The sequence below is a fragment of the Falco biarmicus genome, chromosome 16 (genome assembly GCF_023638135.1).
Source record: "Falco biarmicus isolate bFalBia1 chromosome 16, bFalBia1.pri, whole genome shotgun sequence".
NCBI classification, from domain to species: Eukaryota; Metazoa; Chordata; class Aves; order Falconiformes; family Falconidae; genus Falco; species Falco biarmicus.
This window is the reverse complement of record NC_079303.1, coordinates 4,867,370-4,893,267: the sequence shown is the minus strand read 5'-3', so window position 1 is coordinate 4,893,267 and position 25,898 is coordinate 4,867,370. Positions and strand designations below refer to the sequence as shown.

Here is a 25,898-nt window from a genome sequence, read left to right as displayed (position 1 = left end):
TAAAATCTGATTGCTTCTTATCTTTGCCGTTATCCGGACAATTTCAGGCAGAAGTAAAAATCATAGCATCTCATGTTTTCAGACCCAGGCCTTGTGACTGGTCTGTCATGATAAGGAAAAAGTTCTCTCTGCTCCAGCGGTGATCTGAGGGTCCTCATTAAGACAGCAAAGTAGAAGTCGGACACGTAGAAGTGCTGCTTTTATAAGAAAGATCTCGGGACTCCGATATGTGGTCTTTGACCTTAAAGCACCCCAGAGAAATCCTGTTATTCCCTGCACGCGTGCTCTTCACGCGTCCCTTTGGCAGAGGGTGCTTGGCCCACGGCTGCTGTGACTGAAGGGGACAGTCTGGCATATTGGCACAAACCCACCTCCACCGGCCGCTGAAGCCCAGAGGGTAGATGGGGAGCACGGGTGGCTGGAGAGCCAGCAAGCGGGGTGGAAATTGCAACTCTGCCAGAGGGGCAGGCGGCGCGGACAGCGGTGTCTTAAATCAACTCCCAGCCCAAAGTATTTGGAGGGTTTTGCTTTTTTTCTCTCCCCCTTTTAATGCTCCCACCAGAGGTAGCTGCCTGTTGTGCATCCGTTCTTGCACCAGCTCTGCTAGGAGCACTTGCATGATCTCTTCTCTGAGCAGGCGGGTAAAACCCAGCCGTTCCCGGGAGAGCTGCGGGCTGCTGCCGAGCACATCAGGGTCTGATGTGACTGATGGGGGTTCTGTACTCACAGCTGTCTTGGGGCTATTCCTCACGCTGCAAAGGCTCTTTGTCTCATTCAAAGCCATGACCTCATTTTAGAGACAGAAAACAGAGAGGGAGAAACCCACCAACCTGCCAGCAGAGGTCAAAGGGCTCGCTGAGAGATATGTTAGCATCAAACTTCTCCGGCAGGGACACAAATAACTGGAATTGCAGACCAGAAAATTACCATGAAAAAATGGACTAACTACCATGTGATTACAAAAGGGCCCATTAGTTCTGTGTGTGTCTAGGATTCAGAGTATATCCTTTGAGGAAGAGCACGAGGTCACGCTCCCAAAACTTGAAGCAAAAGGGACTGTGGAAGTCTGTGCCTGCTGCTCTCCGGGGACGGCCGTGCGTGGCGCTTTGGCTGCTCGCTCTCCTCCTCCTTTCCTCGGCGCAGCCCTTGGCAAACACGACTTCTGGCAAAACGAAGGAAGGTTAGATTTCGGTGTTAGCTGGCGGCAGCTCCCGCTGGGGCTATATTTGTCGGACCCCTCGCTGCTACTTGATAATCAGCCTGTTGGGGTGCGGGTTGGGCGAAGGAATCCCTTCGCCCCCCTGCCGGGGCTGGGCGGTTTGTTTCTGCAGAGCCCCTGGCAGCTGCTGGCCCAGGAGCCGTGGCTGATGGTTTGGATTTACAGTCTCACGTGTCAGTGCCGGCTGTGGCCTTTGCTCCGGCCCTTGGGTTTTGCTGGTACCTCAGAATGGTCCTCTCCATCCCAAGGTTAGTCCTGAGACTCGGCTGGCCCCGTGACTGTCACAGCTTCCCAAATAAAGCCAGAAATGATGAAGCTCTGTCATGGGGTAGAAGTCCTAGAGCTGTCTCGGAGCCGAAGTTGACATCGGCTTGCTGAGGAGTCAGATGTCCCCTTATGTGGCATTTGTGCTTTGGTTGGAAACAAGAAGTTCCGATTTCACTTCCCATTTCCCAGCCCTGTGAACAGGCATTGCAAAATGGACACAGTAAAGCAGCTAGGGTTTCTGCCTTCCCATCTCTTCTCCGTAAAAGATGGGGAAATTATTCTTCTGGGGCTCAGCACTAGTGATTAAAACGCAGTTGTGTGTCACTTTTCAGTGCTAAGGTGACCTGTGTAGCATGCAGTGGGACAGCTATGTGTTCTCTGTACGTGGTAACAGCCATCCACCAGAACCGGTTTGCTTTTCTCTTTGCCAGTTCCAGTTTGCTGGGGTAAGAGCTTTGCTCTCTGCTTTCCCTGTTTCACCCCCGGTGATCGTTTCCCCTAAGCAGGATTACAGTAATGCAATCCCATGAAATCCCACGTGCTTGCTTAGGCAGAGCTGGTGGATAGAGGACATCGTACCTCCAAATAGGGTGGTAATGACCGGCACAAAAGTCCTTGTGCAATTTAGGTAGCTGTGGAAGAAAATACAGGTTCAATCCAGGTAGACATTCCCAGAATGTTGGTGAGCGTGGGCGTTCTTTGGCTTTGCTTTGCCTATGGGGGCACCAGTGAAGATGCCGTGTGCCCCAGCGTGCCCCAGACGAGCCTGCTGCCAGTGTTAGGTGTGCTGCAGGGTTTCGAAGGACTGTCCAGCCGCAGAGCTCTGGGGACCAGGCAGGTACCGTGGGGTGACAGTGCTACAGCCTGTGGTCAGGGGCACTGCTGGACCCAGCCCTGGTCCCCTGCAGGGCTGGGTGCTCCTCTGCAGTGATGGGTGCAGGCTCTTGGGTGCAGACTCTGCCTTTGCAAGGTTCTCTGAGGAGGAGGACGTGTCCGTGGGTCCTGGGCACAACACACACATCCTCGAGCCTCAGGGATGCGCAGCCAAGTGTTACCGTGGCCGGCACTGCTGGGGGGTCCCGGCAGCGGGGGGGTCTGGGCCACCTGTTGGAGTTTTAGACACGGGGAGGCTGCTGCCCTTTTTAACAGCGTCCATCTCTTTTCCCTCGCTTCCCGGTATTCCCTTTACAACCAGCCCATTGTGCTGTGGGCTACAGCAGCTGGGTGGAGTGTTTCAGGCTCAAGTGTAATTTCAGTGCCTTTAAAAGCCTTTGGAGGGCTTTTTTTTTTTTTTTTTTCTCCTCTCCCCCCAGCCCCCCCCCCCCCCCCCCCCCCCCCCTTCCTGAAGAGGACAGCAACGCCAACAAGGGATAATTTGATGGATTACTCTGCGGGGCTGAGGGGCTCTCCTTAATCCCCTTTGTGGGCCTGTTTGACTAGACGCGTAGCAGAAGCCCCCAGCCTCAGGCAGAGAAAAGGCAGCTCAGCAGGGTGGGTTTTACACACTGACATATAAATACGGGCCCTGGTCATGTGGTGCCGGATATAATCTGTGCCCGTTACCACGCTGCAGAGAAGGGGGGCACCTGGAGGGGGCTTATTTTTTCCCTTTCCAGTTCAATTTACATTTTTATTCTTCTGCTAAAAAAAAATAATAAAAAAAAGAAGAGGGGGGTGGGGGAGAGGCTGACTCAGACCAAACGCCAGGGCGATGGGCACGGTATTTAAACACCAAAAATGAACCTAAGTGAAAAGCAGAACCAGATCATCTTTCCTTTCCCTTCCCGCTCCAAAACACGGGCTCCTCTCGTGAATAAAAGCCAGAGCCTGGGCCATGCAGTAGCAAAACAAAGCTGTAGCTCTGATGTAGAGCCAGCCAACCTCGTCTGGAGGTCTCGGGTTGTTTATAGCAGACCTGACGCTGAGTCAGGAGGGAGCGATCAGAATGAGCGAGGCTGAAACTGCTGTTTCTCAGGTGGCGTTGTGTGTGCTCAGAAGCGTGCGGTGCTTCTGTGCTTAATGAAGTCTGGTGGTTAAATCCCAGTCCCGAGCAGGTAAAACACTGTGAGACCACCCTAAACCATCCTGCCGTGTGGCGGGCATGAGCAGTCCCGTTGCGGTTCCTTCAGCGCAGTCTGAAGATCCCTCTGCAGTTGAGCTCAGCTACAGGGTATTTACTGGGGTGCTCAGTCCTTCACCGCACCACAGCAGAACTTGGCCCTCTATAGTGCAGTCACCTTTTTGCGGTGTCCCTGAAGGAGATGGGGCTGAGCTGCAGACCCGCAAGGCAAGGCTTCAGCCCTTCAGCCCGGGCTGCTGCCTGCCTGCAGAAAGCCGGGTGCCCAGCTCCATCCTGCGCCGTCTGATCTTGGCCAGGCTCCTCCTAGTGTGGACGGCAGCAGGATCTCCCAGGCGGCCCGAAGCCTGTTGCTGCCGCTGGGTGAACGTGGCAATGACGCCTGCCAACTGTGGGAGAGTTAATGATACCCGCTGGCATCCATCGCGGTGCGCGCTGCTGGGCTGATGTCCGTCCCTTGGAGAAGTGTGGTGAGCTCCGAAAGTGTCAGCGTGGCCTCCGCTGAGTCAGTGACCTCGTTAGACAGGCAGTTTCTGTTTGTAAAGGGGGAGGAGGAGGAGGAGGGTGAGGATGAGCTGGAACTGGCCACTTTTTGCTGCTGTATCCTTTTCACTGGTCAAGCAGGCGGGCATGGGAGCTAAGGCAGCCAAAGCCCGGGAGAAAGCCTCCTGGCAGGGGCAATTCCTTTGTCTGCCAGAGAGAGAAGCAGCTTGTGGGACAGGAGGTCAGTGGAGCCTGTGGGCTGCCCTGCTGTCTGTTTGATGTTCTCATTGCGGGGTGAGGATAAAGCTATTGGCACAGCTCCTGAAAGGAGCGTGAGATACCACAGACGTGCAGGGTGAAGGGCAAGCGGGACAGATCTTTCTCCACCCTGGAAGGCATCCTCTCTGCATGGCAGGCAGAGCAAGGACAGTGCTGTTAGCCTGCCAGGCTGGAAAACATCCTTTCCTAACTCCCGTTCTTAACAAATATTTTGACCTCCGCATCCATCTCATAGGGACTTTCATTTGCCTTTCCCTGGTGCCTTTGCTTTGGTCAGCTGGTGAATGTGGGACAGTGACCTGTTTCACGTGCCCCTGCTGCTCACTGTAACACACAGAAGATACTCAGTGGTCACTTGCCCTCACAGATGCACCTTTACCTGAAGGATATCAGCAAAAAATGCCTCCCAGAGCTTCTGCAGAAGTGAACCAGTCCCTTGGGTTGCCTCTGGAACAGCCCAACCCTGCTCACCAGGACTGACCAGCCTCCCAGGTCAGGAGGGCCAAAGGTAAAGGGAAAGTCACCGGGTGGTTTGTGCCCTGCCCCAGCTCCATGGCAGCTGCAGATGTATTCTGCTGGCTCTGAAATGACTTGTGCTCTGTGGTTGAGGCAGTGGGAGCCTGGCAGGACCTGAGGTTGCATCTCAAAGTCCATCTTGGTGAGCCCTAGCCACCTGGAGGGAAGGTGAATGGCTCGGTGGTTACGGGAGACCAGAGCTTTGCTCACTGAGCGGGTGCAGTCTGGTTTAGTGGCCCACAGACGGGGGAAGATGCAGCCTCCTGAAAATCAGCTGCTGGCTGCAGGTGCTTCACATTGGCGGCTTCTTCTCTCTGTGGCTTCTTACTTTCAGTTCACCAAACGGGGATGGAGGTGAGCTGCCTTCAGCCTCGGTGCGTGTCTGTTGGGCCGGGGATCAGCCTGCATCAGGAGAGCAGCAAGCACAAGAGGGCCTGAACTAAGCTCTGGCTTTTACATCACCCTGAAAGCCGGATGATCACGTTGTAGGTGCTGCAGCAACGCAATTGCAGCACGGCAGGAAGGAACTAAGCCCCAGTCCTAGTAAATTCAGATGTCTCCCTTTGAACCAAACTGCATGGAAGGTCTTCTGCGCTGTTGCGGGGACCTGCCCCTGCCTGTAACTCTGGAAGCATCTGTAGCATTTAGTCATAGATTAATATATCCTGGTGTCTGGGCTGCTGCACTGTGGGGTGAGGGAGGGAATTTCAAATGGGCTGGGATGCCCAGGTCTTCCTTGTTCTCGTCGGAGGGGATTTCCACCCACTGCTGCTCTTTCCCTAAGCAGAGCTGCCGAAGCCGATATAATGGAGCCCCCGAGCTCAAAGGAAACGCAGAGTTAATTCAGAGAGACTAAATAAATGGCCGTTCTCCCATCCCTGCTTAATGACCACTCCCCTCTCCCCACGCTGTGAATGGGGTCAAGGAGATTTGGGAGGGGAGGGGGAAGGGGAGAGGGTCAGGAGGGGTCAGGTGAGTTTTCCATTTCATCCCGCGCAAGCCTGCCAGGGCTATTCTCCATGGTGTATTTCACATTCAGCTGCGGTGAATGGACACTGATAGCTGTGAAAGGATCTGGCACTGTATGAACAGCCCTTCCCTAAGCACTCGCCCTTGTGCTCTCTCCCACCCTTTCTTCCAAAGGGCTTCCAGGGAGCGGGGAATTAATAACATTCGTAAAGAGCCCCTTGGAAGGTTGGAAATGTAACGGGTGGTTATGAATGGAAACCCAATGGCCAGCCATACCCTTCGCCCCCTCCCCTCTCTCTGCTCCTGGTGGGAATAGGTTCCTGCACCAAACCTGCCGTGCCGTGGGGAGGGGAGGTGTGGGTCCGTATCACCTGGGGATGGCTGGGCTGGAGCAGCTCCCACCGGAGCTCCCCGCACAGCACCAGCTCCTGCCTCCAGTGCTGGCCAGTACCGGCTGCCTCGTGTGCTTCTCCCCAGAGCCAAGGCTTTGCCTTTTCCTTTGCCAAGGCAAAGGCTTTCGTGGGGAAATTCCTTCCCATGTAAGACAGGGCTCAGATTATTACAGAGCCCTGACGGGTCACAAATAGTTGATGAATCGAATTCTCTGTTGTCTGACCATTGCTGTGGCTGTTTGTTGAACTGTGGGGTAGGTGCGCGACTGTGATAAATCAGGGAGGCTGCTGCTACCACCTTGAATAACAACTCTTGTCCCTTCTGCACCCGTGTGAGAGACTGGAAGGATTATGGAAGGGTGTGGATTCTTCTGAGAGATAAATGAATTTTTGTCTGCCATGCAACTACACCCCAATTTTATTTTTAAAATATCCGTCCCTCCATCTTCATTCTATTTAATCACTGTTTAGATGCAATTACTTGTAAGATCGAACGTCGGAAAGATTAGAGGAGATTGGGAGGAGAGACTCGGTCTTTGCTCGTTCACGTCCGTCAGCGCCCTGCACGTAGTCCACTTTCTTCAGGTGTCTTGGAGTTCATTCCTTCTGAAAGTGAAAGGTGCGGTTCAAAGTCTGTTCGCATGGGCACACAGCAACGCCTGCGCCGGCTGATGGGAGGCGGGAGGTGGGTGTCTGCTGACACTGGGGTTGCTTTCTGTAAAGGAGCCCGTGCATGTGACATCACCCGTGAATTCAGCCCCGTTTCCACGTGCGTGTCTGTGCCCTTGCTGGGGCACAGCTCAGACCAGGGGTTTCCTCATGCAGGGCCCTGCTGCGTCTCTGTGCCACAGTGAGCGCAGGAAGACGTTTGTCAACGCTTCTGCTGTGTGTGAACGAACTCTGAGTAGGGGAAACGTGTGAACTCAACCTGCTGGCCCGTTGCCTTTAGAGAAATGGCCCCTGAGAAGCCGCTTTCCCTGGTTCCATCCCTGCTCCTTCTCCTTGCTCCCTGCTGGTGCTGCTGGGGGAGTTGCACCCACGGAGGCAGCCTGCCTGGCTGCTCCCCGTTCTTCTGGGTGCTTGAGCAGGAGAGGGGAGAGAGGGCAGGAGACACCAGGGCTGCAGGAGGTGCCAGCCTTTCAGCTTTGGTTGCCGGTGCTGAAAAGCCTGCTCTGTGCAGGTGGGTGGCAGAGAGCCCTCTCCCCTCCGGTTGCCTTTGTCCGGCATCTGCTGCTTTGCTCCTGCCCCCAGGACCCGCCCTCCTACCTGGCTGCCAGGTGAACCAGCCTCTCCAAGTTGATCTGTTGTTTCTCTGCAGAGAAAGGAAAAATTTGGTTTGCAAGCTTAAAAGTAAAACAGAAACCCTGGGTTTCAAGATGCTTTACTTCTCCTTGGGGAGGGAGAGGAAGAGCAGAGGAAGAGCCTTAATGCTCAGCAGCAGATGATGTCCCCATGGCATGACAGCTTGGTGAGCAGCTGTGAAAAAGCCCCACATGTGGCTCCCTCCTGCTGCTGTGTGCAGGAAAGCTTACACAGAGGGGCTGCTGTGGCCCTTTCGGGGGGGTGGGTGTTATCCTTGCCAAGGCACTTGGCATTGTGCTCCATAGGGAAGGACAAATACTGTCCCTATGGTAGAAGTTTTGGGAAGCTGAGACCACAGGGCATGAGGTGCTTGCTTTCGTGCGGCTTTTTGGACCAGCCACCCCCCACCCCCTGCCAGACTGTGCAAGGTCTCCCCAGCACAAGATGCCAAATCCCACTGGGCTGGACAGGCTGTTGGGTGTGATGTGCAAATGCTGCTGTTACACCAGGATCTCCCAGTCAGGAGATGTTTCCCTGCCTCCTTCCACACCAGGACAAAGCTATAGAGCACCAGCACCAAACCAGTCCTCCTGCATAGTATGCCAGAGGAATTGTCCTGGGAGAGATTAGTGGTTTAAATGAAGTGTTTGGTTTTGCTGCTGGGGCTGTTATTTAGAGCCAGACTGTTACCTGCAAAGCTGCAGGGAACGTCTCATTATCTATAAAACAAAAATAACAATTCCCTGTACTAAATCTCTCTCTGCTGCCTGTTTGTGAAGTGCCAGCGAGACCAGCGAGGGCAGGTAACAAATTTTAACGGCAGGGCAGTGCTTTGGGCAAAGTTCAGGTGTGAACCCAGCCCTGGAGTTTCCTTCGGAGCTGGAAGCACGGTGCAAACGGCAGCTTCCCAGGGCTGGTGCCTGCAGCGTGTGTTTGCTCAGCGCCTGATGCGAGGGGCTCAGGCGCAGGTGTGGTTGTGGAGCTAATATAATATAGTAACGTGGTGTTATCAGGAGGCAGGGAGGGCCCTGAAACCAAACCCGCTCGGTTCCACCTCTGCTTGCCTGCAAACTACTTAAGTAGCTTTTCCTGAATGCTGTGTGCCGCGCTGGGCTGGCTTTGGGGAGCGCAGGGATCACCTGTCACCGCTCAGCGCCGAGGAGGTGAGTCCCGGCTTCTGCCGTCCTTTCAGCCTGGCCTCCCAAACCCTCCTTTTCCATCCCTCTGCCTCTTCCTTACAGAACAACTTGTTCAGATGATTTTCCTAGTCTGCGCTGGTATTTCTTTCCAGCTAAGCCAATCCGTCTCTCTGTATCCCATGAAGAAAACAAAGTCATTGATGGGTGTTGGGACAAAATGCCATTTAAACAGAAAAGGGTTCAGAATCGGTTGCAACTCTGCGTATAACTTGGTTGCTGTTGTCAGCTTCTCATCTCTGGCTGTATGTGAGTATTGCTTCTGGGTATGCTGGGTTTTATTTTTTTGTTAAAGCCCTCTGAGGGTGTGGGGAGGGGAAGAGACAGGTCTTTTCTTAGCCATTGACAAGAAATTCAGCCCCTCTGCCTCAAAACTGAAATTGTCAGGCAGTGGGGGAGACGGACAGATTCCTGCTTCCTCCCCAGGGCTAGAGGTGACGCTGCAGTAAAAGGGAAGAAACCCATTTTTATTTCTCTGTGCGTGTGAGACATCTTTTACTTAACGTTTGGGGTTTACCTTGGGCTAAGCCCCCCTCTGCAAGCCTTCCAGACCCTGGACTACAGCAGGCAGTGGACATTAAGCTAGACCTGGAAAGGAGATGTAAACTGATGGTGGCTCGGTTCACTTTGGTTTGTGAGTCTGCTTCCTCCAGCGAATAGCACCGAGGCTTGCGCTGCTGGAGCTGCAGGGCTGCAGCTTAAATTCCTATCCCAAGGCTGTCAGCCAGCTGGGCACCCATCACAAACGAACAAGGCTGAGACATCCTGTGTCTAGCCCACATCTGAGAAAGGTGGTTGCTGCCCCCAATCGCTTCCTTGCAGATAGAAGGCATCTGAAGCAACACAGAGCCTATCTGGGGTCTCCAAGCGTTCCTTTGAAGTCTTATCGTGCGATTAAAGGAAAGCTGCTGCTGTTCCCCTCTGCCGTTAGCTTGCTGTTTGACCTTGGGCAAGTTATTTAAATGTTCACGGTTATTAAAAGGAGGTATCTTTTGTGACAGTCGAGGTCTAAGCAAGTGTGGAGGGGGAAAGTGAGGGATCCTGGAAGGAAAATAGTATTTATTGTGCGTAATTGGCAGCCCGACAACTCCTCAGCTCAGGAGTGGTGTGTTTCCTCTGCAGCGGCGAGAGGAGAGCGCGATGCTTGCATCTTTGTAAAAACCTCATGGCCACGCTTCCAGCTTCACCCAGTCATCTCTGTATGAGTTATTTGGCTGATGGCAAAGAGGGGAAGAAAGAGGAAAGTGAGAAAGCAGGAAACTGCCCCAACTGTACCTGTTTACTAACACTTGCGCCGTGATGGAGGTCCAATAAACACGCGCGCTCTGTGAAGTTAGGGAACGCTACTTTGCAGCACGTTTGGTGATAACCTGGAGATTTCCCTCTGCCCAGTGCAGCTGTGGCAGAGCTGTGGCCCAGGGCACTGCAGGTTCAGCAGCCCCTCCTGCGCACCCACTGAGCACCCCGCTCAGCCCCCTGACCAGCCGCCCTGCCAGGTCCCACCCGCTCTGCCAGGCATGGCAAAGGCGAGTGTTGGCGGGGACGTGCCCTGTAGGAGCCTTTTCCTCTCCGCTGCAATGGAGGCAAAGAATTTAGTGGGCTGCAAAACTGGATTTTCTCCTCGTTTCTTCAGATGGGTTCCCTCTCTGCAGCTAAGGAAGGGAAACGATGCACCAGCCGGCTGCTCTGGCGTGCGGGGTGCGGGCAGGCAGTTACGGGGGGAAACTCCTCCTGTGTGTCTCACGTTCTGTTCAGTCCCCTTCATCCAAAGACCCCAAAGCACTTGGGGGCTGCACTGTGGTGGGACAGGAGGCAGAAGCGTCTCTGCAAACTGGGAACATGCTGCACAGTCCAGAAATGGGTCATAAGCTGTAGGACATTCAGGCTGATGGGACCCGTTGCGCCTTGTTGCCACAGGGCAACTCGATCAGGGCTCATTTAGGGTGAGAAGTCGGAGCACATGAACCCTGAGAATTAGGCAGCAAGTTGGTTTACTCCTGAATTAATGTCTTGCTAACTCCTTCTACCTTTCCCAGAATAACTACAGACCATCTTTCTGAGATGCTTTTAGCAAAACAGCAGTTTGGTGGGCTAGATGCTGGCAACCTTGCAGGATTTCTTTTGTTCGTAGACTGACATAGTGGCAGGCTCATAACAGGTTACTAAGAAGCATCTGCTTACTCTTGCCTTAGCTGCTTAGTCCCTGTCCTGATCTGGTGGCCTCTCCCCTCTGAAGAAGGCTGGAGAGAGGGAGCATGTTACTGGGCAAATAAATGACTCAGACTAATGAGTAAGGTAATTGCCATTCACTGTTAGATGAGGCTAAAGTGGGTCAGGTTTGTTTGTGAAACTCCATGGAGGCACCATCTGTTCTCTGCGCCCCATCCCAGGGGCTGGAGGCAGGATTGGGGTGAAACTGCTTCCCTGGGAGCCTGCAGAGCAGCACGGGAGATGCCCCGGTCATTAGGAGCGGTGTGGGTCTCTAGAGATGACCCTGTGTGACTGCAGGCGAGTGCCTGCAGCCCTGATCCTCCAAGTGGGCTCTTAATTGATTTCACTGGGAGAGGGGACCCTCAGTCCTTTTGTCTCTCTGCTACAACTGCCCATCTATAAGATGAGGCCGGACAGGACACTGAGAGGTCATTAGACCTCCCTCAGCCCGAAGGCAGGATTGGATTTTCCCAAACCGTGTCTGACAGGTGCCTGTCTCACCTGTCACGAAACCTGGCACCGATGTAGTTTGCATCTTTTAACCCTGCCGCTCTCCCAGATGTCCCCTCTTCATCGTCCTGTGCCTGCAAGCCTGCCGGGAATGGGGAGACTCTCTTTCAGGGATGACGTGTCTGCATGATACCTGGGTTTTGCCCTTTCCCCTGCCCTGGACCGCACTGTGCCTAACAAGCTCTCTCTTCTCTCAGACCACAGCACGTGAGCAGGAGGGGAAGCCTGGGGTGGGATTCCTGCCAGCCCACGGCCAGACCCAACAGTGCTGGGGCCACATCTTGCAATAAGAGGAAGAGGAAAAGACGGTTCATTCACCGTTGCTAAAAATGGGAGACAGCATCTGTCCAGCAGACCAGGAAGGGAAGCTCCAGACCTTGCCTGGGGGGCATCCCCGGGAGTGCCACAGCCGGAGCGCCACAGCCCTGTGGCAGTGAGGGGTGTCGGGGCAGCGTGGCTCAGAGGACCTGGCTCACCATGCTCTTCCACAACCGCAAGACCCAGCTCCTGCTGGTCAACTCGCTGACGTTCGGCCTGGAGGTCTGCCTGGCAGCAGGGATAACCTACGTGCCTCCGCTGCTGCTGGAAGTGGGTGTGGAGGAGAAGTTCATGACCATGGTTTTGGGTAGGCAGTTCGTCTCTCGTCTTTGAGGTGCTTGTTTCCCCTTCGAGACTGGAGGGTGTGGGCTAATGAGGGCATGGAGGCTTGCCTCTGCGGGGTGGTTGCAAGGCTGCTGTTTGGTCAAGGGCAGCTTTGGAGGAGGGGGCTGTGACCCTGTGAAGCTTAATGAGGTCCTGAAGCATCCCAGGCTTTTTATACAGAGCATGCACACCAGCGTCCTCCAGATCTGTCCCCCTAACGCCACCTCTTTCTCTTTTCCAGGGATAGGACCTGTCCTTGGCTTGGTTTTTGTCCCACTGATTGGATCTGCCAGCGACCACTGGCACAGCAGCTATGGCCGAAGGCGGCCTTTCATCTGGATGCTTTGCCTGGGAGTCCTGCTGAGCCTCTTCGTCATCCCACATGCCAGCAGCCTGGCCAGCCTGTTTGCCCTCAACACTCGCCCGCTGGAGATTGCCTTCCTCATCCTGGGCATTGGGCTACTGGATTTCTGCGGCCAGGTCTGCTTCACACCGCTGGAGGCCCTGCTCTCAGACCTCTTCCAGGAGCCAGACAACTGCCGCCAGGCCTTCTCCATGTACGCCTTCATGATCAGCTTGGGGGGCTGCATCGGCTACCTGCTCCCAGCCATTGACTGGGGCGGCAGCTTCCTGGCCCCGTTCTTGGGAGGGCAGGAGACCTGCCTCTTCAGCCTCCTTGCCATCATCTTCCTCGGCTGTGTGCTGGCCACACTCTTTGTGTCGGAGGAGGCGGCCATCCCGGCAGATGTTCTGGATGGCCCAGCGCTGAAGGACGCTCCCCCTAAGCCCTCGCCTCCTGCCTGCTGCTCTTGCCAGCTCTCCAGGAGCTCGTGTCTCCTGCAGGCCAGGCATACGATGCAGGCCCTGAGAAACCTCTGCACGCTGGTGCCGCGGCTTCACAGCCTCTACTGCCGCATCCCCAAGGTCATCCGGCGCCTGTTCGTGGCCGAGCTCTGCAGCTGGATGGCACTCATGACTTTCATGCTGTTCTACACAGACTTTGTTGGGGAAGGGCTGTACCACGGCATCCCCAGAGCCAAGCCGGGCACGGATGCCAGGCGCCACTATGATGAAGGTGAGAAGTGAACCAGCTACTCTGAGGCTGCAGCACGTGTTCCCTAGGACAGCAGTGTTTGGTGGAAGCTAGGAATGAGCTCAGCTCTGCTTGTAATGTGAAATAGTTACAGGAAAGTAGACTTTACAGATGGGTCAGGAAAAAGCATTCCCCCCCGGCTCCCAGAGCATTACACAGTGGACCAAACAGGGAAATTTTTTTGTCCTGTGAGTTACCCAGCAGAGAACTGGATCTGGCAGTGCAGCCCTGGCCTGGGGCTGAATTGTTAAGAGGCAGAACAATCTGGCAGGTTGTGCACTGAACAGGATGGATCCGGCTCTCTCTGCAAGCTGTGGCTGCTGTTGCCAGCTCCTTTCACTGCTTTTCCCTCCTTTTTACATGAGGGGTGATGGTGCTCCCCATCTCCTGGAGAGCAGGGGCTGGAAAACCAGGACATGCTCAGTGGCAGTGCGGTGGGCTTTGCTGCATCTTCCTTTCATGCTGCTGTGAGATTCCCATCTCACATCTGGATCTGGGGAGCCCTTGAGCAGCTTCCCCAGTTCTCACCCCTCTCTCCAATGCTTTCTGATAGCGCTCACCGCTGGAATCTGTAGCTGCTGTGTCCACATCATGGGATGCTGCTCGCTGTGACACGTTACCTGCCTACTGTTGTTGCCTGCTGTGGTGTGCCAGAGCCTTGACTCGCTGCCCAGCCCTTCTTTTGCTCTCCCTGATCTAAGTCTTTTATTGTCGGTGGCACCTTCCTGGCCCTCCTCCTCCAGCTGTATATCTTGCCCTCTGAGTTTTCCACTCACTGCCTCCGTGAGCTCTGCAGTACACTGCCTCTTTGTGCTGAGTGTCTGTTTAACTTAAAGGGAGCTTAATTATTACTTAACACTTGCACTGTATAGCTTCCAGGAGGTCAGGACTCCATTGTGCTAGCTGTCATAGAAACATGTGTTGAGTAATGATCCTTACTTCAAAGAGTTAATGCTTTTAATTCCCTGAAATCTGATAGATCTTTGCAAAGGGTAAGGTCTGGATTGCTACCGGATAGTGCAGTCATTTAGGGGGTGTTGTATACTTTACCTTGGCTTAAGCACAATTCCTTGCTCCTTTTGTTCTGTTGCTGGTTTTGGCATCAGATAACAGCAGATCCTGGTTCATAAGCAGGTGACAGATCCTGCCTCAAGAGTAGGAAGGTGCAAACAATGGACAACGGCTTCCAAAGAGAAGAATGGCACTGGGACTCCCATCTCCCATTGCCCCTCTGGTTAGACTGGGGTGCCCAGGAGCAAGCGTAGGAGATACTCGCTGCTGGTGGAGGGTGGGAGCTGCAGGCTGGCTGCTGCAGCCCTGCGATACGTTAGGTGATGCTGCTCTGCTTCCTGACTGAGCCGTGCGGTTCTTGGGGCTCTTTGCAGCTGTGCTGCACTCCGCAGGGGCTGTACTGAGCTGGGAGGGGGAAGGGGACCAAAGGTGTTTGGCTGTGTGACGCCTGGGGGTAGTCACCGTGTGTCTGTCACCATCTCTGCTTACCTACAGGTGTCCGGATGGGTAGTTTGGGCCTCTTCCTGCAATGCATCACATCCATCTTCTTTTCGACAATCATGGACCGGATGGTGAAGCAGTTTGGGACGCGGGCGGTCTACCTGGCGAGCGTGGTGTTCTTCCCCGTGGCTGCCTTCGTCATGTGCCTTTCCCACAGTGTCATCGTTGTTACCATCTCAGCTGCTCTGACGGGCTTCACCTTCTCTGCACTCCAGATCCTGCCATACACACTGGCATCACTGTATCATCATGAAAAACAGGTAGGGATCCGCGCCAGGGGGCAACGTGCCAGGTAGCTGTGGGGACAGCTTGGCCAGCCTCTTTTGCCACTTGTAGCTGGTACAGTCAGTTCAGCCCATGGAAGAGAAACGTATGCCTGTGTGCAAAGGTTTTCCACATGTGCCTCTTCTCTCCAGGCTGTGTCTTCTCTGAAGATTCATCTGAAATGGAGGAGCTAAGAGAGTTTAGCGTCTCCTTCCTTAGGCATCCCCTGCTGGCAACAAGCATATTACGCAATTTTAAAAAGTGGGGAGGCAGTAAGATGGGAGAAATCAGCTAGGGTTGGTGTATCAAAAGGGGCGCCCTGTGATTCTCTGTGTTCTGCATACTTCTAGGGAACCTGGTGCAGGTTAGTTACACCTGTGTGCATTCTGCATCCAAGTCACATCTGTAGCACTGCCAACCTGAGGTGCTAAAAGTCTCCAGAATTTTCAGCCCTTAGAGGTCCTGCCTTCCAATTTTTGTCCGTAGCATGAAGATCAGTAAAATGAAAACCTGAGGTTCTTCCTATTCCCCTAGCTCCAAGAAAAATAAACGTTGTGAAACTTTTGACACCAATACAAAAGCTAGTAATCGTGTCCCACAGATGTTATCCTTGTGGAGAAGTCCTAGGAGGTTCCTGAGTTGCACAGTGGATTAATAGGAGTTTCTCTTGTGCTGCAAATGCAAAATTAATTTGTGGTTTGAGAGCAGCTCTTTCATCCCAATAGCAGGCGGTTCATGAAATAAAGTAGGAGATTTACCACAGGCATCCAGATGTTCACATTGAACAAATACTTGTGACCAACCCACCCCAATTTGCATCAGGCACCCTGTCAAAATAGGGGTAGGAGGGAGTGTTCTGCTTTGCAAAAACTCAGCTTGGCTGGGATCTCCCATGGACATAATATCAAGAGAATGAAAACCAAGCTCCACAGGCTGGGAATGTGAAGGCCACATGCCCAACTGTTTGTCAAAGGCTTGACAGGGAAGCGCTCATAGTACAATGAGGTGTGGGTACAGCTGGGTTTGGCCTCTCTGTTGCCCTAACTCGAAAGTTCCTCCTTCCTTTACCAACTACTTTGCGGCAGGCTGCAGGGAGACCCCACAAGAAGTAGTCCCCAAAATGCCTTTTGTGGAAAGTTGTCCAGCGTCCCCATTTCTGTTCTGTCCTTTATTCTTATACTGTTGGAATCTGTCATCGGTTTTGTTTGCCTTCCCTCGTTCCTGCTTCCTCTCTTCCCTCTCTTTTTTTTACTCCCCCCCCCCACTTTAAACGCTCCTCCTGAAGCAAATCAGCAGAAGGGGCATCCAGAGTGGCTGTTGCTTCCACCCTGTGCGGGATCGTTGGCGAAAGCCTGCAAGGCCACCTCAGCTGGAGCTCCTTGCTGTGCACAGGCTGTGTAAGTCACTCTGCTCTCCTGCATGTCCTCTCATCTTCGCATGGCTGCTAAACCTCGTCTGGAACAGGAGGAAAAGCTCTGCATGTTCTAACAGCGCTTGAAAGCTCGGTAGAGGTGAGATGCATGGTGAGCACTCACACCTTCTGCAGGAGGTTGGGGAGAGCTGGGTTCCTTGCTCCCACCGCTCCCCATCAGCTGTAGAGGCAGATGAAGTTCTTGGTTGAGGCACCGGTGGCTCCTGTGGTTGTGTCCTGTGTTACAAGGGGTGGTTTTAAAGCCTAAGTTCTCACCAAGGTCATGCCTGTGAGTATCTAAGTCGTTTTCTCTAGATCTAAATTCTCTGCACTGGTATTTTTAGACGCTCCAGCCAGGACTCGTGTATCTCTGAAGTCCTAGTCGGCATCAGTATAGAAACGAAGCAATTGTGGCGTGAGCCTTTAGGGCAGCTCAGCAGGGTTCTGGAAGTGTCAGTGTCAAGTGCAAAGGGCTGGAGCTGCGGGGGACATCCTAGTCTGGCTCACGCTGTGCCCTTTCTGTGCTGGGTTTGAGTTGCTTTGCAGCGTGATGGCAGTAGGAGGCACGTGGGAGGATTTTGAAGCTCCGCGCAAGGTGAGCGACGGTCATGGGTTGATGCATTTAAGCATAAATTCATGAGCCCAGGCAGAACTGAGGAGCTGAGGGTGTAGTGAGCAGCTGAGCAGAGCCCAGGTAAAGCTTTTGGAAGAGGACTGCTGTTCAGGGAAATTGTTCTCGTCTGGTTTCTCTTCTCAGATTGAATCTGAAACTGTTTCTGCTACAGATCTGCAGCCATGGCCTGGGGCGGCATGAAGGGAGACAGGCTGGTGCTGACACACACCGGGGCAGGGCTGGGTGTAACTGGGTGGGTGCCAGGGCTGCGGGAAGCATTGGGATGGCCTGCAAGAGAGCTGGAGTGCCCACACGCTCCTGATCCGTGTCCAGGTCCCACCTGCAAAAGGAAGTTCAGGCAAGCCCCTCTGAGCCCTGCGGGGGGGTACGGTGCTCTCCAACAGGTGCTGTTTTTTCCTTTTTCTTTTCTTTCTTTGTTCAGTCTCGTGCAGATAATGGATTAATGTGTCCTTCGTTATCTGCTGTACCCCATGCAGACCAGCGGCTGTGCATAATTGCAAGTGCCCTGGAGTTTTAAAGCTGGAGCTCTGCAGCATTTTTGCTGTCTGCACGTGACTGCCCATTATTTGTTGGTGTTAACCTGGAGAGCTTTTTGATCCAAATAACTCTGTGAATACTGCTTGAGTGAGCCGTGCCCCAGAGATCTCACAGGTTGAGCAGAGCGAGGCTAAAAAACATGAGAAGAAAAAGATTCTTGTTCTTGCCCCCCACCTTTTCTAGCCTGAGTGAGGAGGCGCAGGTCTGGCAGATGAAGCAGCTCAGCTGAGGTCATGCATGCACGGTCTGTTGCAGAGCTGAGAACAGAGCTTTTTCCTGAGTTCCCAGCGCTGTGCCATCCCGGCTGGTGTTGGAAGTGTCCCACGTGCTAAGTAGTGGCTGTGCACCCAGGGCTCTGAACTGTTCGCCTGCCCGTTGGAGGGTTTGGGTTTCCCAGTCAACCGTTTTATAAACGCTCCCGTTTGCACCGGAGGGGACGGTCTGGCTTTGTGATAGCTCCAAGGTGGGCTCTGGCCCTTTGCTCCTGGCCTGCAAGTGTGCGCCAGCGGCTGTCGGGGTGGGATGAGCTGTAGTTGGTGCCCAGATTCCCGTGGCACCCAGTGAGGAGGTGACAACCCAGGGCTCAGCACAGAGCCTGGGCTGACTTTGGGGTGCAGCACTCTGCTGAGCCCCAGAGCTTCAGCACAGCAAAGGCACCACTTGGCCAGATTCCCCCAGGGAGTCAGGGTTGCTTTGAACCCCACGCCAGTTGGGAAAAGCCAGGCTGGCTCCTGGAGCCCATCTCACATGGGCCAGGCTCTCTGCAGGCGCTCCCCACCTCCAACAGCCTGACCCAGTGCACACAAAGCACAGAGTGGTTTTGCTCTCTTGCACAAAAAATGGGGCCCCCCCTGCCCCCCACCTCACTTGCTGGGCTCCACCCTGCCGACTCATTCCTCACGTGCCCTTCTGCTTTCCCCCAGGTATTTTTGCATAAATACAAGAGCAAAGAGGAGGGAGATGCAGCTCGACTGGACAAGAAATCAGCCTTCTCCAAAGGTCTCCTTTCCAGCCAGAAGCTGCCTTACCAGAATGGACACGCTGGGAGCCTCTTCTCTTCTTCCTCCTCTTCCTCCTGCCCTCCAGCTGCCAGCTCGGCTCTGTGCGTCAGCTCCTCCTGCGACGTCTCGCTTATGATGATGGTGGGAGAACCGGACTCGGTGGCTCCTGGCCGAGGGATCTGCTTGGACCTGGCTATTTTGGACAGTGCTTTCCTCCTCTCTCAGGTTGTCCCCTCCCTCTTCATGGGGTCCATTGTCCAGTTTACACAGTCAGTGACTGCCTACATGGTGTCAGCTGCCGGCTTTGGCCTGATCGCCATTTACTTTGCAACCAAAGTTGTCTTTGATAAGAGTGACATGGCGAAGTATTCGGTGTGATGTGGAAAGCGCCGGGGCGGCGCGCGGGTGCCTGCACGTGGCCATACGAGGTGTATGTGTGGTGTTCACGTGGCCACCACGGGAAGCCTCGTGTGGCACCTGCTCTCCCCATGCCACAGCCCCGGGGGCGGGGTAGTTCTGGGGCTGGGGGCAGGAGAGATGCAGCAGGGCTAATCTCAGGTGTAAATATGAGGCATCGGGGCATTGTGCTTCGGGCCATCAGTGCTTTCCAAAGGTGCCTTGATCAGAAGAAAGCACTGCACAGCCAGCACCAAAGGGGTTATACAGGGGAGAGACAGGAAAGGACTTTTCCTTTAATAACGGGTCGTGTTTGTGAACAGGAGAGGCGGTGGTATGGGAAGGGGGGGAGGGAATCATTGGCTCTCCTGTTTTCCAGTTATAGCTGTATCCTATTCCCCCGCTTGTAGTTTTACTCAACTTCTTGAGCAATACTTCTGCAAATAGGACACTGGGAGGAGTTTTCTTTGGAAAAAAAGATGGGTGGCTAAGGTTTGGCCGTGGAGCAAAGGGGGTGCGTATGTGTGCACACACGCTTCCGTCCTTCCCCACCTCTGTTGTGACTGGGAGAAACCATTTAGGAGAAAAGTTACTATGTCTTGTTTTGGAAAAACAAGTAACGTTTCATTAGGACCAGTTCCAAAAAGTGACTTACCTTTTACCTATGTACCAAGTTGCATCAGAGGGAAAAGACTTCTTAACTTTTTTTTTTTTTTTTTAATGATTGTTTTTAGCTTTCTTCACACAGTTCTCAGTAGCTCTGACCTCTCACTCCCCAGTGCTCAGAACTGCTGCCTGCCTTGTCCCCTAACAGATCTGTGCCTCTTCCACACCTGGCCACTAAAAGATGCTGCCATATCACAAGGGAAATCTGTTCTCAGGAGGTTTTATGTCCTGTGGCAGCAAAGTAGACCAGAAGGGGTTTGCTGCAAGGCTGCCTGGGAGCAAGCGTGCCAGTCCAGAGGGGCTGGGGGAGTTGCTTCTCCGCTGATGAGTAGCTGGACTCGGCAGCAGTCACTGCTGGCGTAGGTGCCTGGAGTTGGTCGCTGGCTGCGTCTGTTTTCCCTCAGGAACGTGTCCCCAGAGCAGCTTTCGAGGCCAGACTCCTCTTCCCAGACAGAGGCTGCCAGCTGTGCTTGCCGGCTGGCAGGAGCACACCTTGCAGGAAGCGCAGCCCCCTGCCCAGCACCGTGGCAGAATTAACACCTTGCCAGCATGCCCAGGGAGGCTCCTAAAGCAGCATCATTAACAGGAGGTGGGTGGGATGAAATGTGCCTGCAGCCGCTCTGGCAGCTGCTTCAGAGCAGGGTGAGCTTAGTTCTTGGGGGCTGGACAAACGGAGCAGGACAGAAACTCTTGATGCTGTTTACACCTGTGATTTGCTGATCCAGATTACATATTTACTATGTTAGACTTGTTTGGGCTTTTTGAAATTTGTTTGATTTCTAGACAGGAATCGAGATACTGTTACTGAGGCACAACATAAACACTGTTAGAGTAAGGCAAAGTGCCTCTTGCTCCCATAGCACTGGGACCAAATGCTTCTGGATGGTTCCGTCTGTTGAGCTCCCAGGTGTGAGTCATCTCCCACGAGCAGATCGTGTCCCCTTCTGGCCAGTCCCATTCCCCATAGGACTGGACCAGCTGGAATAATTCTGCTGGTGGCAGATTTCTGCCACTCGACTACTCATACACTACTCATAGTCTAGGGTCCCGGCCCGCAGTCACCACGTAGACTCCAAACTGCCTACGGAGCGTGGAGGAAGGCATGAATTGGTCCTTTGGAGGCCGGGCTGTGAGTATGCAGCTGTTCAACAGTCCTTAACTGTGGCTGCTCTAAACAAAGTGTTTGTGACTAATTTTTCTGCGGAGGTGTGTGGGCAGTGAGAGGCGCTGGTGAGGTTCGGCTGAAGGGCAAAATGTTGCTATTTTTGCAAGATCTTGTCAGACTATTCCTTGGCGTGGAAGCAAGGTTACTCCCCTGCTGTCTGCAGACGAGTCCTGGGAGGGCTTCGAAGTTTTTTAAACATTTCTTTCCCGTAAAGGGTCCCTGTTTTTGTGTTATTTCTTCTCAAATTATATGCCTACCAGCCTCCCTTTCCCACAACAAGGTTTGTGTGCTGAAATGCAGCTGTTTTGGGGATGAATTTGGCAGCTGCTTAACCACCTACGGAAACAGTTTCTCATCTGTACTTCCTACCCTGGTCTCTGTCCTCTTCATGCTTCAGGAGGATGCCTTTGAGGCAACATGTTCTTGCCAAAGGTGGGGTGTTTCTTGGATGAATGCTCCCAGTGGTCAGTAACCTCTGCCTCAAAATTTTTCATGGGTCCCTACCTGAGTGCTGAAGAATCCTTTATTTTTATTTTGTTCTGATGTAAAATGTGGGGAACCTTCACAGGTGGAGGCTGCTGTGCTGTTAAGTGCTTTTGATAATTGAGCCATTTTGTTTAAGTGCCTAAAGAGTACTTCCACACCAAACTTCAGGTGTACGGGTTTGAGGATAAAGGTCTTGGAAACTTCATTACAGACATCCAAGAGATAAAACGGTGGGCTGGACGGGGAGGCAGCCTTCTTTTATAATGTTCTTCAGTTTGGAACATGAAAGAACGAGATGTTGCAGTTCTTGATCCATAACTTGTCTGTCTCTCAAGAGGAGAAAACTTCAGCCTGCCAGATACCTCGGCTGACCTGCCCTCCACGTGCTGAGGTGGCTTTGGTGCAGCTGTCGCTGGTGGATACGCTGAGGTTTGGGCTCACGGCACGTGTAGCCTGTGCCTTGGCTGAGCTGGACAGGTTAGTATTAGTGTGGGGAGGGTCTCAGACCTGTCCTTCACTGAGAGACCAAGCGTGCCTTTGGCCCCCCTGTTCTCCCATCCCCTTCGTGGCGCCAGGTCACGGACTTGTCACCCGGATCTCCTCCGCAAATCTGGTGTCTGCTTCTGGAGTGTGGGCTCTGATCTCTCTGGTCCTAGGAGAAGGCAGGCTGGGGTTTTCCAGTTTTCTCATAGATCAGATATGCTTCCAGGGAGGTGCCTGCTTTTCCTTAATTTATGTTCAGAAAAGACAGCTGAGTGACCGAACTTGTGGCTCAGCAGCTGGCTGCTCTTGCTCTTTGCCGCCGTGTCCCTGATGGGTGCCCATCATCTTGCTTTGACCTGACCTGTGCCCGGGCTGATGACGGAGCTCGTTTCTCTGGAGCTGGCTGATCCAGCTGGAGGGACACGATCCAGCCTGAACCAGGGGCTCCTCACCCAGTTGTCCTCTGGCTGCACTGCTTTTGCTTTAGCCAGTTCAGCAAGTATGAGAAGGGCTACTTGATTATCCAAGAGACTCATTTCTCCCCTACCCCTGGCAACCTTCTTCCCATTTCTCCATCTGGAGTGAAACCCTGCAAATTCAGTAATTGCTCCTTCCCTTCTTACCCTCCTGTTCCATCAGGAGATTCGGGCTGTTTGCCCTGGATGGGTGGTGGGCAGCTGGGAGGCAAGGGGAGCAGCTTTCTGCATGAGAGTTCAGTGGGGAGGAAAGACAAGGCAGCAGCCCCAGAGGAGAACAGAAAGAGATCAGGGTAAGGGACCAGGAGGAGAGGGGGTTCCAGGGAAACCTGAGTTTTGTAGCTGTGTGAAGGACCAGTATGGGACACTGGCTGGAACTGGGCTGGCTGTGCCCCGGACACCGGCCTTTGGCACTATGCTGGTGCCCTGGCAGTGGGTGAGAGCATCCCCCTGGTTACAGCCTCGCCCTGTCCATAAAGCACTTCATAACCCTTCGTGCTTGTAACCTCACGCCAGCGCGATGCCAGCCCGTCGCACGAGCTGGCTGCACAGACTGAGCTCAGGTCTGGAGCTGGGGGGTCAGCAGCTGCCTCCCCCACACCCACAAGGGCCCTCTCCGTGTGCTCTGTTATTACCAAAAGCCTTTCTTCCTAGTCCAGGCTCTCGCTGGGGCTGACAGGAGAGGCATTTTCCAGAGCATCTGTTGAGAAACTCCTTTCTTGGTGAGATTTGTCCTTTCCGCCTAACCCAGCGTGCTGCTGCTAAGAGCGGCTTCTCTGTGTCGGGGTCATGTACAGAGCAGCAAGGGACACAGGCACGTTCTAGTAAAGGTAAGCGCATCCCTTACATGTTGTCACTGACAGAACCTGTGTGAACATCGAAATCTCCCCAGGACTTGATGATGCTGTACAAATCACAGGTTGCGGTACGAGCTCCTCGGAGGCGGTTACCGTGAGCTTTTCTGTTTCAGGTAGTAGGTGCACTTCTACGTTCTGCTCACTGGTGAAGCATGCTGTGCCTCTCCTTTCCTTCTGGGAGGGGGGAGCAGAGGGGGGGAGGGAGAATGTCTTTAATGTGAGACTTGTGAATCTCAAGGTTAGGGAAGGATGGATGGATGCTGTTTTTCCTTTTGAGATCATATACTGTCTGCCAGATGTTCATGTTTTATTTATTCAGTAGAGTAAATATTTTGTATAAAATGTAAGAGGAAGGCTATTATAAATTTTTATGAAAAGGAGGAAATAAAAGGTGTTTAAATGGGACAGCTGTGTGTGTCGCTAAACCGATGGCATTGCAGGGAGCGCCGCCAGGTGGCGCCACGAGCGCTGCGGTGAGGGGCGGGGCCGGGGCGGGGGCGGGGCCGGGGGACGCTCGGTGTAGGGCTCCTCCCGCCGGTCACCGAGTATCCCGCTGGTCACCGGGCCCGGTATCCTGCTGGTAACTGGGCCCAGTAACCGAGCATCCTGCTGGTAGCCAAGCATCCTGCCACTAACTGGGCCCAGTAACCGAGCATCCTGCTGGTAACCGAGCATCCTGCCACTAACTGGGCCCAGTAACCGAGCATCCTGCTGGTAACCGAGCATCCCGCTGGTAACTGAGCATCCTGCCACTAACTGGGCCCAGTAACCGAGCATCCTGCCACTAACTGGGCCCAGTAACCGAGCATCCTGCTGGTAACCGAGCATCCCGCTGGTAACTGAGCATCCTGCCACTAACTGGGCCTGGTAACGGAGCATCCCGCTGGTAACTGAGCACCTGCCACTAACTGGGCCTGGTAACAGAGCATCCTGCTGGTAACCAAGCATCCTGCTGGTAACTGGGCCCAGTAACCGAGCATCCCGCTGATAACCGAACATCCCACCAGTCACCAGGCCCAGTAACCCAGCACTGGGCCCAGTCATGGAGCATTCTGCTGGTAACTAGCCTGGTAACCGAGCATCCTGCTGATAACCAAGCATCCTGCTGGTAACTGGGCCCAGTAACTGAGCATCCCACTGGTCAGTGGGCCCCATAACTGAGCACCGTGCTCATGGACCGAGCATCCTGCTGGTAACCAAGCACCAGAGCTGTGGACATAGCATCCCGCCGGTAACCGAGCATTCCACCAACCCGCTTCCCTGCCTCTTTCCCCACTGAGCAGGCGGGCAGGTAGGTGCGGAGCCGCCTGCTGTTACCTGTGGCAGCGCTTCAACGCGTTGTGCGTGGAGCTCGGGCGTGAACATCCCCCTCACTCCGCTAGGTGCTGTGCGAGCCTCGGGGAAAACGTGCTCCCTGCTCCAATCCCCAGTAATTCTGTGCCACAGTGTAAATCAAAGCCGGTTGTGTGTGAGCCCTGCGGTGTGGCGGTAGGTACAACCCGAGGGGTTGGAGGAGCTGAGGTGGTCCCTGCAAGGGATTTAAGTATTATCAGCACTTACAAAGGCTGCGAAGCGGAGGCGCGGGATAAGTGACACCCAGCGCACAGCAGCGAGTCGGGGCAATGGGGGGCCCTTTCCAAATGACCACTCGTCTTCATTGCTGGGGTGGCTTTGTTTTGTTTTGTTTCTGTTTTTCAAATGTGAAGCCTTACTGCAGGTTTTGTTCAGGCTCGAAGTCTCATGCTTCTTACCAAGCGGAGAAACGCTGCGCTGCCTTGTGCTTATGGGGTAGGTAACAGAAATTCCCTCGTTTTGCAGAGGTGCTGCTTGCCTGGGAATGTGCTCCTGCTTGGAAAGATTCAATCCCAACCCCCCGTCGCCATCAAACCCTACCAGTGGTCCTAGGTAAAGGCGCTTCCCCCCTCTGGTCGGTGTTTGCCACGGGCTGGGGCACCCCGCTGTCATTGTTGTGACTCTGGTGCTTTTGCCCGCCGCAGCCGCGTGCCCCTCGTGATGCCACGAGGAACACCGTGCGTTCCCGAGTGACCCCGTGATGCTGCAAGGAACACCGCGCGTTCCTGAGTGACCCCGCGATGCCACGAGGAACACCGCGTGTTCCTGAGTGACCACACGATGCCGTGAGGGACACCACGCGTTCCTGAGTGACCCTGCCAGCCTGGAACGCCGCTTGCTGCTGGCACAGGATCGGTCCCCAGCGGCCTGCGAGCCACCCCTTGGTGTGGTTCTGTGGGGCTCAGCCTCCGTGTCAGAGGGGACCCCAAGGCCACCCTCAGCCCTGTCCCTCAGGAAGCCACCAGCTGCCTGCGAAGCCACGGCAAGGACAGGTGGCCTGGTACAGCTCCTGGTCACCGCAGCCGCCCCCAGCGCCACTGCCCTGCCAGGACTATTCCTTCGGTGATGGAAAAGCCGGGTCCAAACCGTGCCAGCAGCGAGCATCGCCGCTGCCTGCTGGGGCTCGACGCTTTTCTCCTGAAACCTTGGAGTCATCTGGGATCGCTTCCTGCTTCCCGCTTCCCACTTCCCGGCCGATGGACGGGGCGAGGAAACGATGGTGAACGGCGGCAGCGGCCGGGGCATCTCCTGGAGGACCAGCCCCAGCACCCCGGGACAGCCCGAATCCCGGCGGCCCGGGCAGGACCCGCACGGGGGGGTTCAGGACCGGGCTGCCCGCTCAGCCCGGGGCCGTGCCGTGCCGATCCGGGCCGTGCCGTGCCGATCCGGGCCGCCCGCTCAGCCCGGTGCCGTGCCGGGTGCTGGCCGCACACTCAGCCCGGTGCCGGGCCGTGCCGGACTGGGCTGATCCGGGCCGTGCCGCGCCGATCCGTGCCACCCG

General features: G+C 54.4%; 1 protein-coding gene and 1 long non-coding RNA gene across 3 annotated transcripts in view; one reads left to right on the top strand and one right to left on the bottom strand.

The window, feature by feature from the left end:
* SLC45A3 (solute carrier family 45 member 3) overlaps positions 1–23,449 on the top strand; it is a 31,022-nt gene extending 7,573 nt beyond the window's left edge. Inside the window, exons 3-7 of one of the 2 annotated variants that reach the window (XM_056361579.1) lie at positions 6,674–6,821; positions 11,619–12,046; positions 12,305–13,138; positions 14,663–14,928; positions 18,438–23,449. In XM_056361579.1, coding sequence (XP_056217554.1) covers positions 11,899–12,046; positions 12,305–13,138; positions 14,663–14,928; positions 18,438–18,893 — 1,704 coding nt within the window. In that variant the 5' untranslated portion in view covers positions 6,674–6,821; positions 11,619–11,898 and the 3' untranslated portion in view covers positions 18,894–23,449. The remainder of the gene's footprint in view (positions 1–6,673; positions 6,822–11,618; positions 12,047–12,304; positions 13,139–14,662; positions 14,929–18,437) is intronic. The other variant, XM_056361578.1, reaches the window with a different exon arrangement.
* On the bottom strand, positions 6,828–18,632 carry LOC130159696 (uncharacterized). Its single transcript, XR_008825820.1, has 3 exons — positions 18,543–18,632; positions 8,644–9,914; positions 6,828–7,514 (listed from the first exon to the last, which is right to left on the bottom strand). It is a non-coding gene; the product is annotated as an uncharacterized LOC130159696 (long non-coding RNA).
* Positions 23,450–25,898: the final 2,449 nt, after the last annotated feature.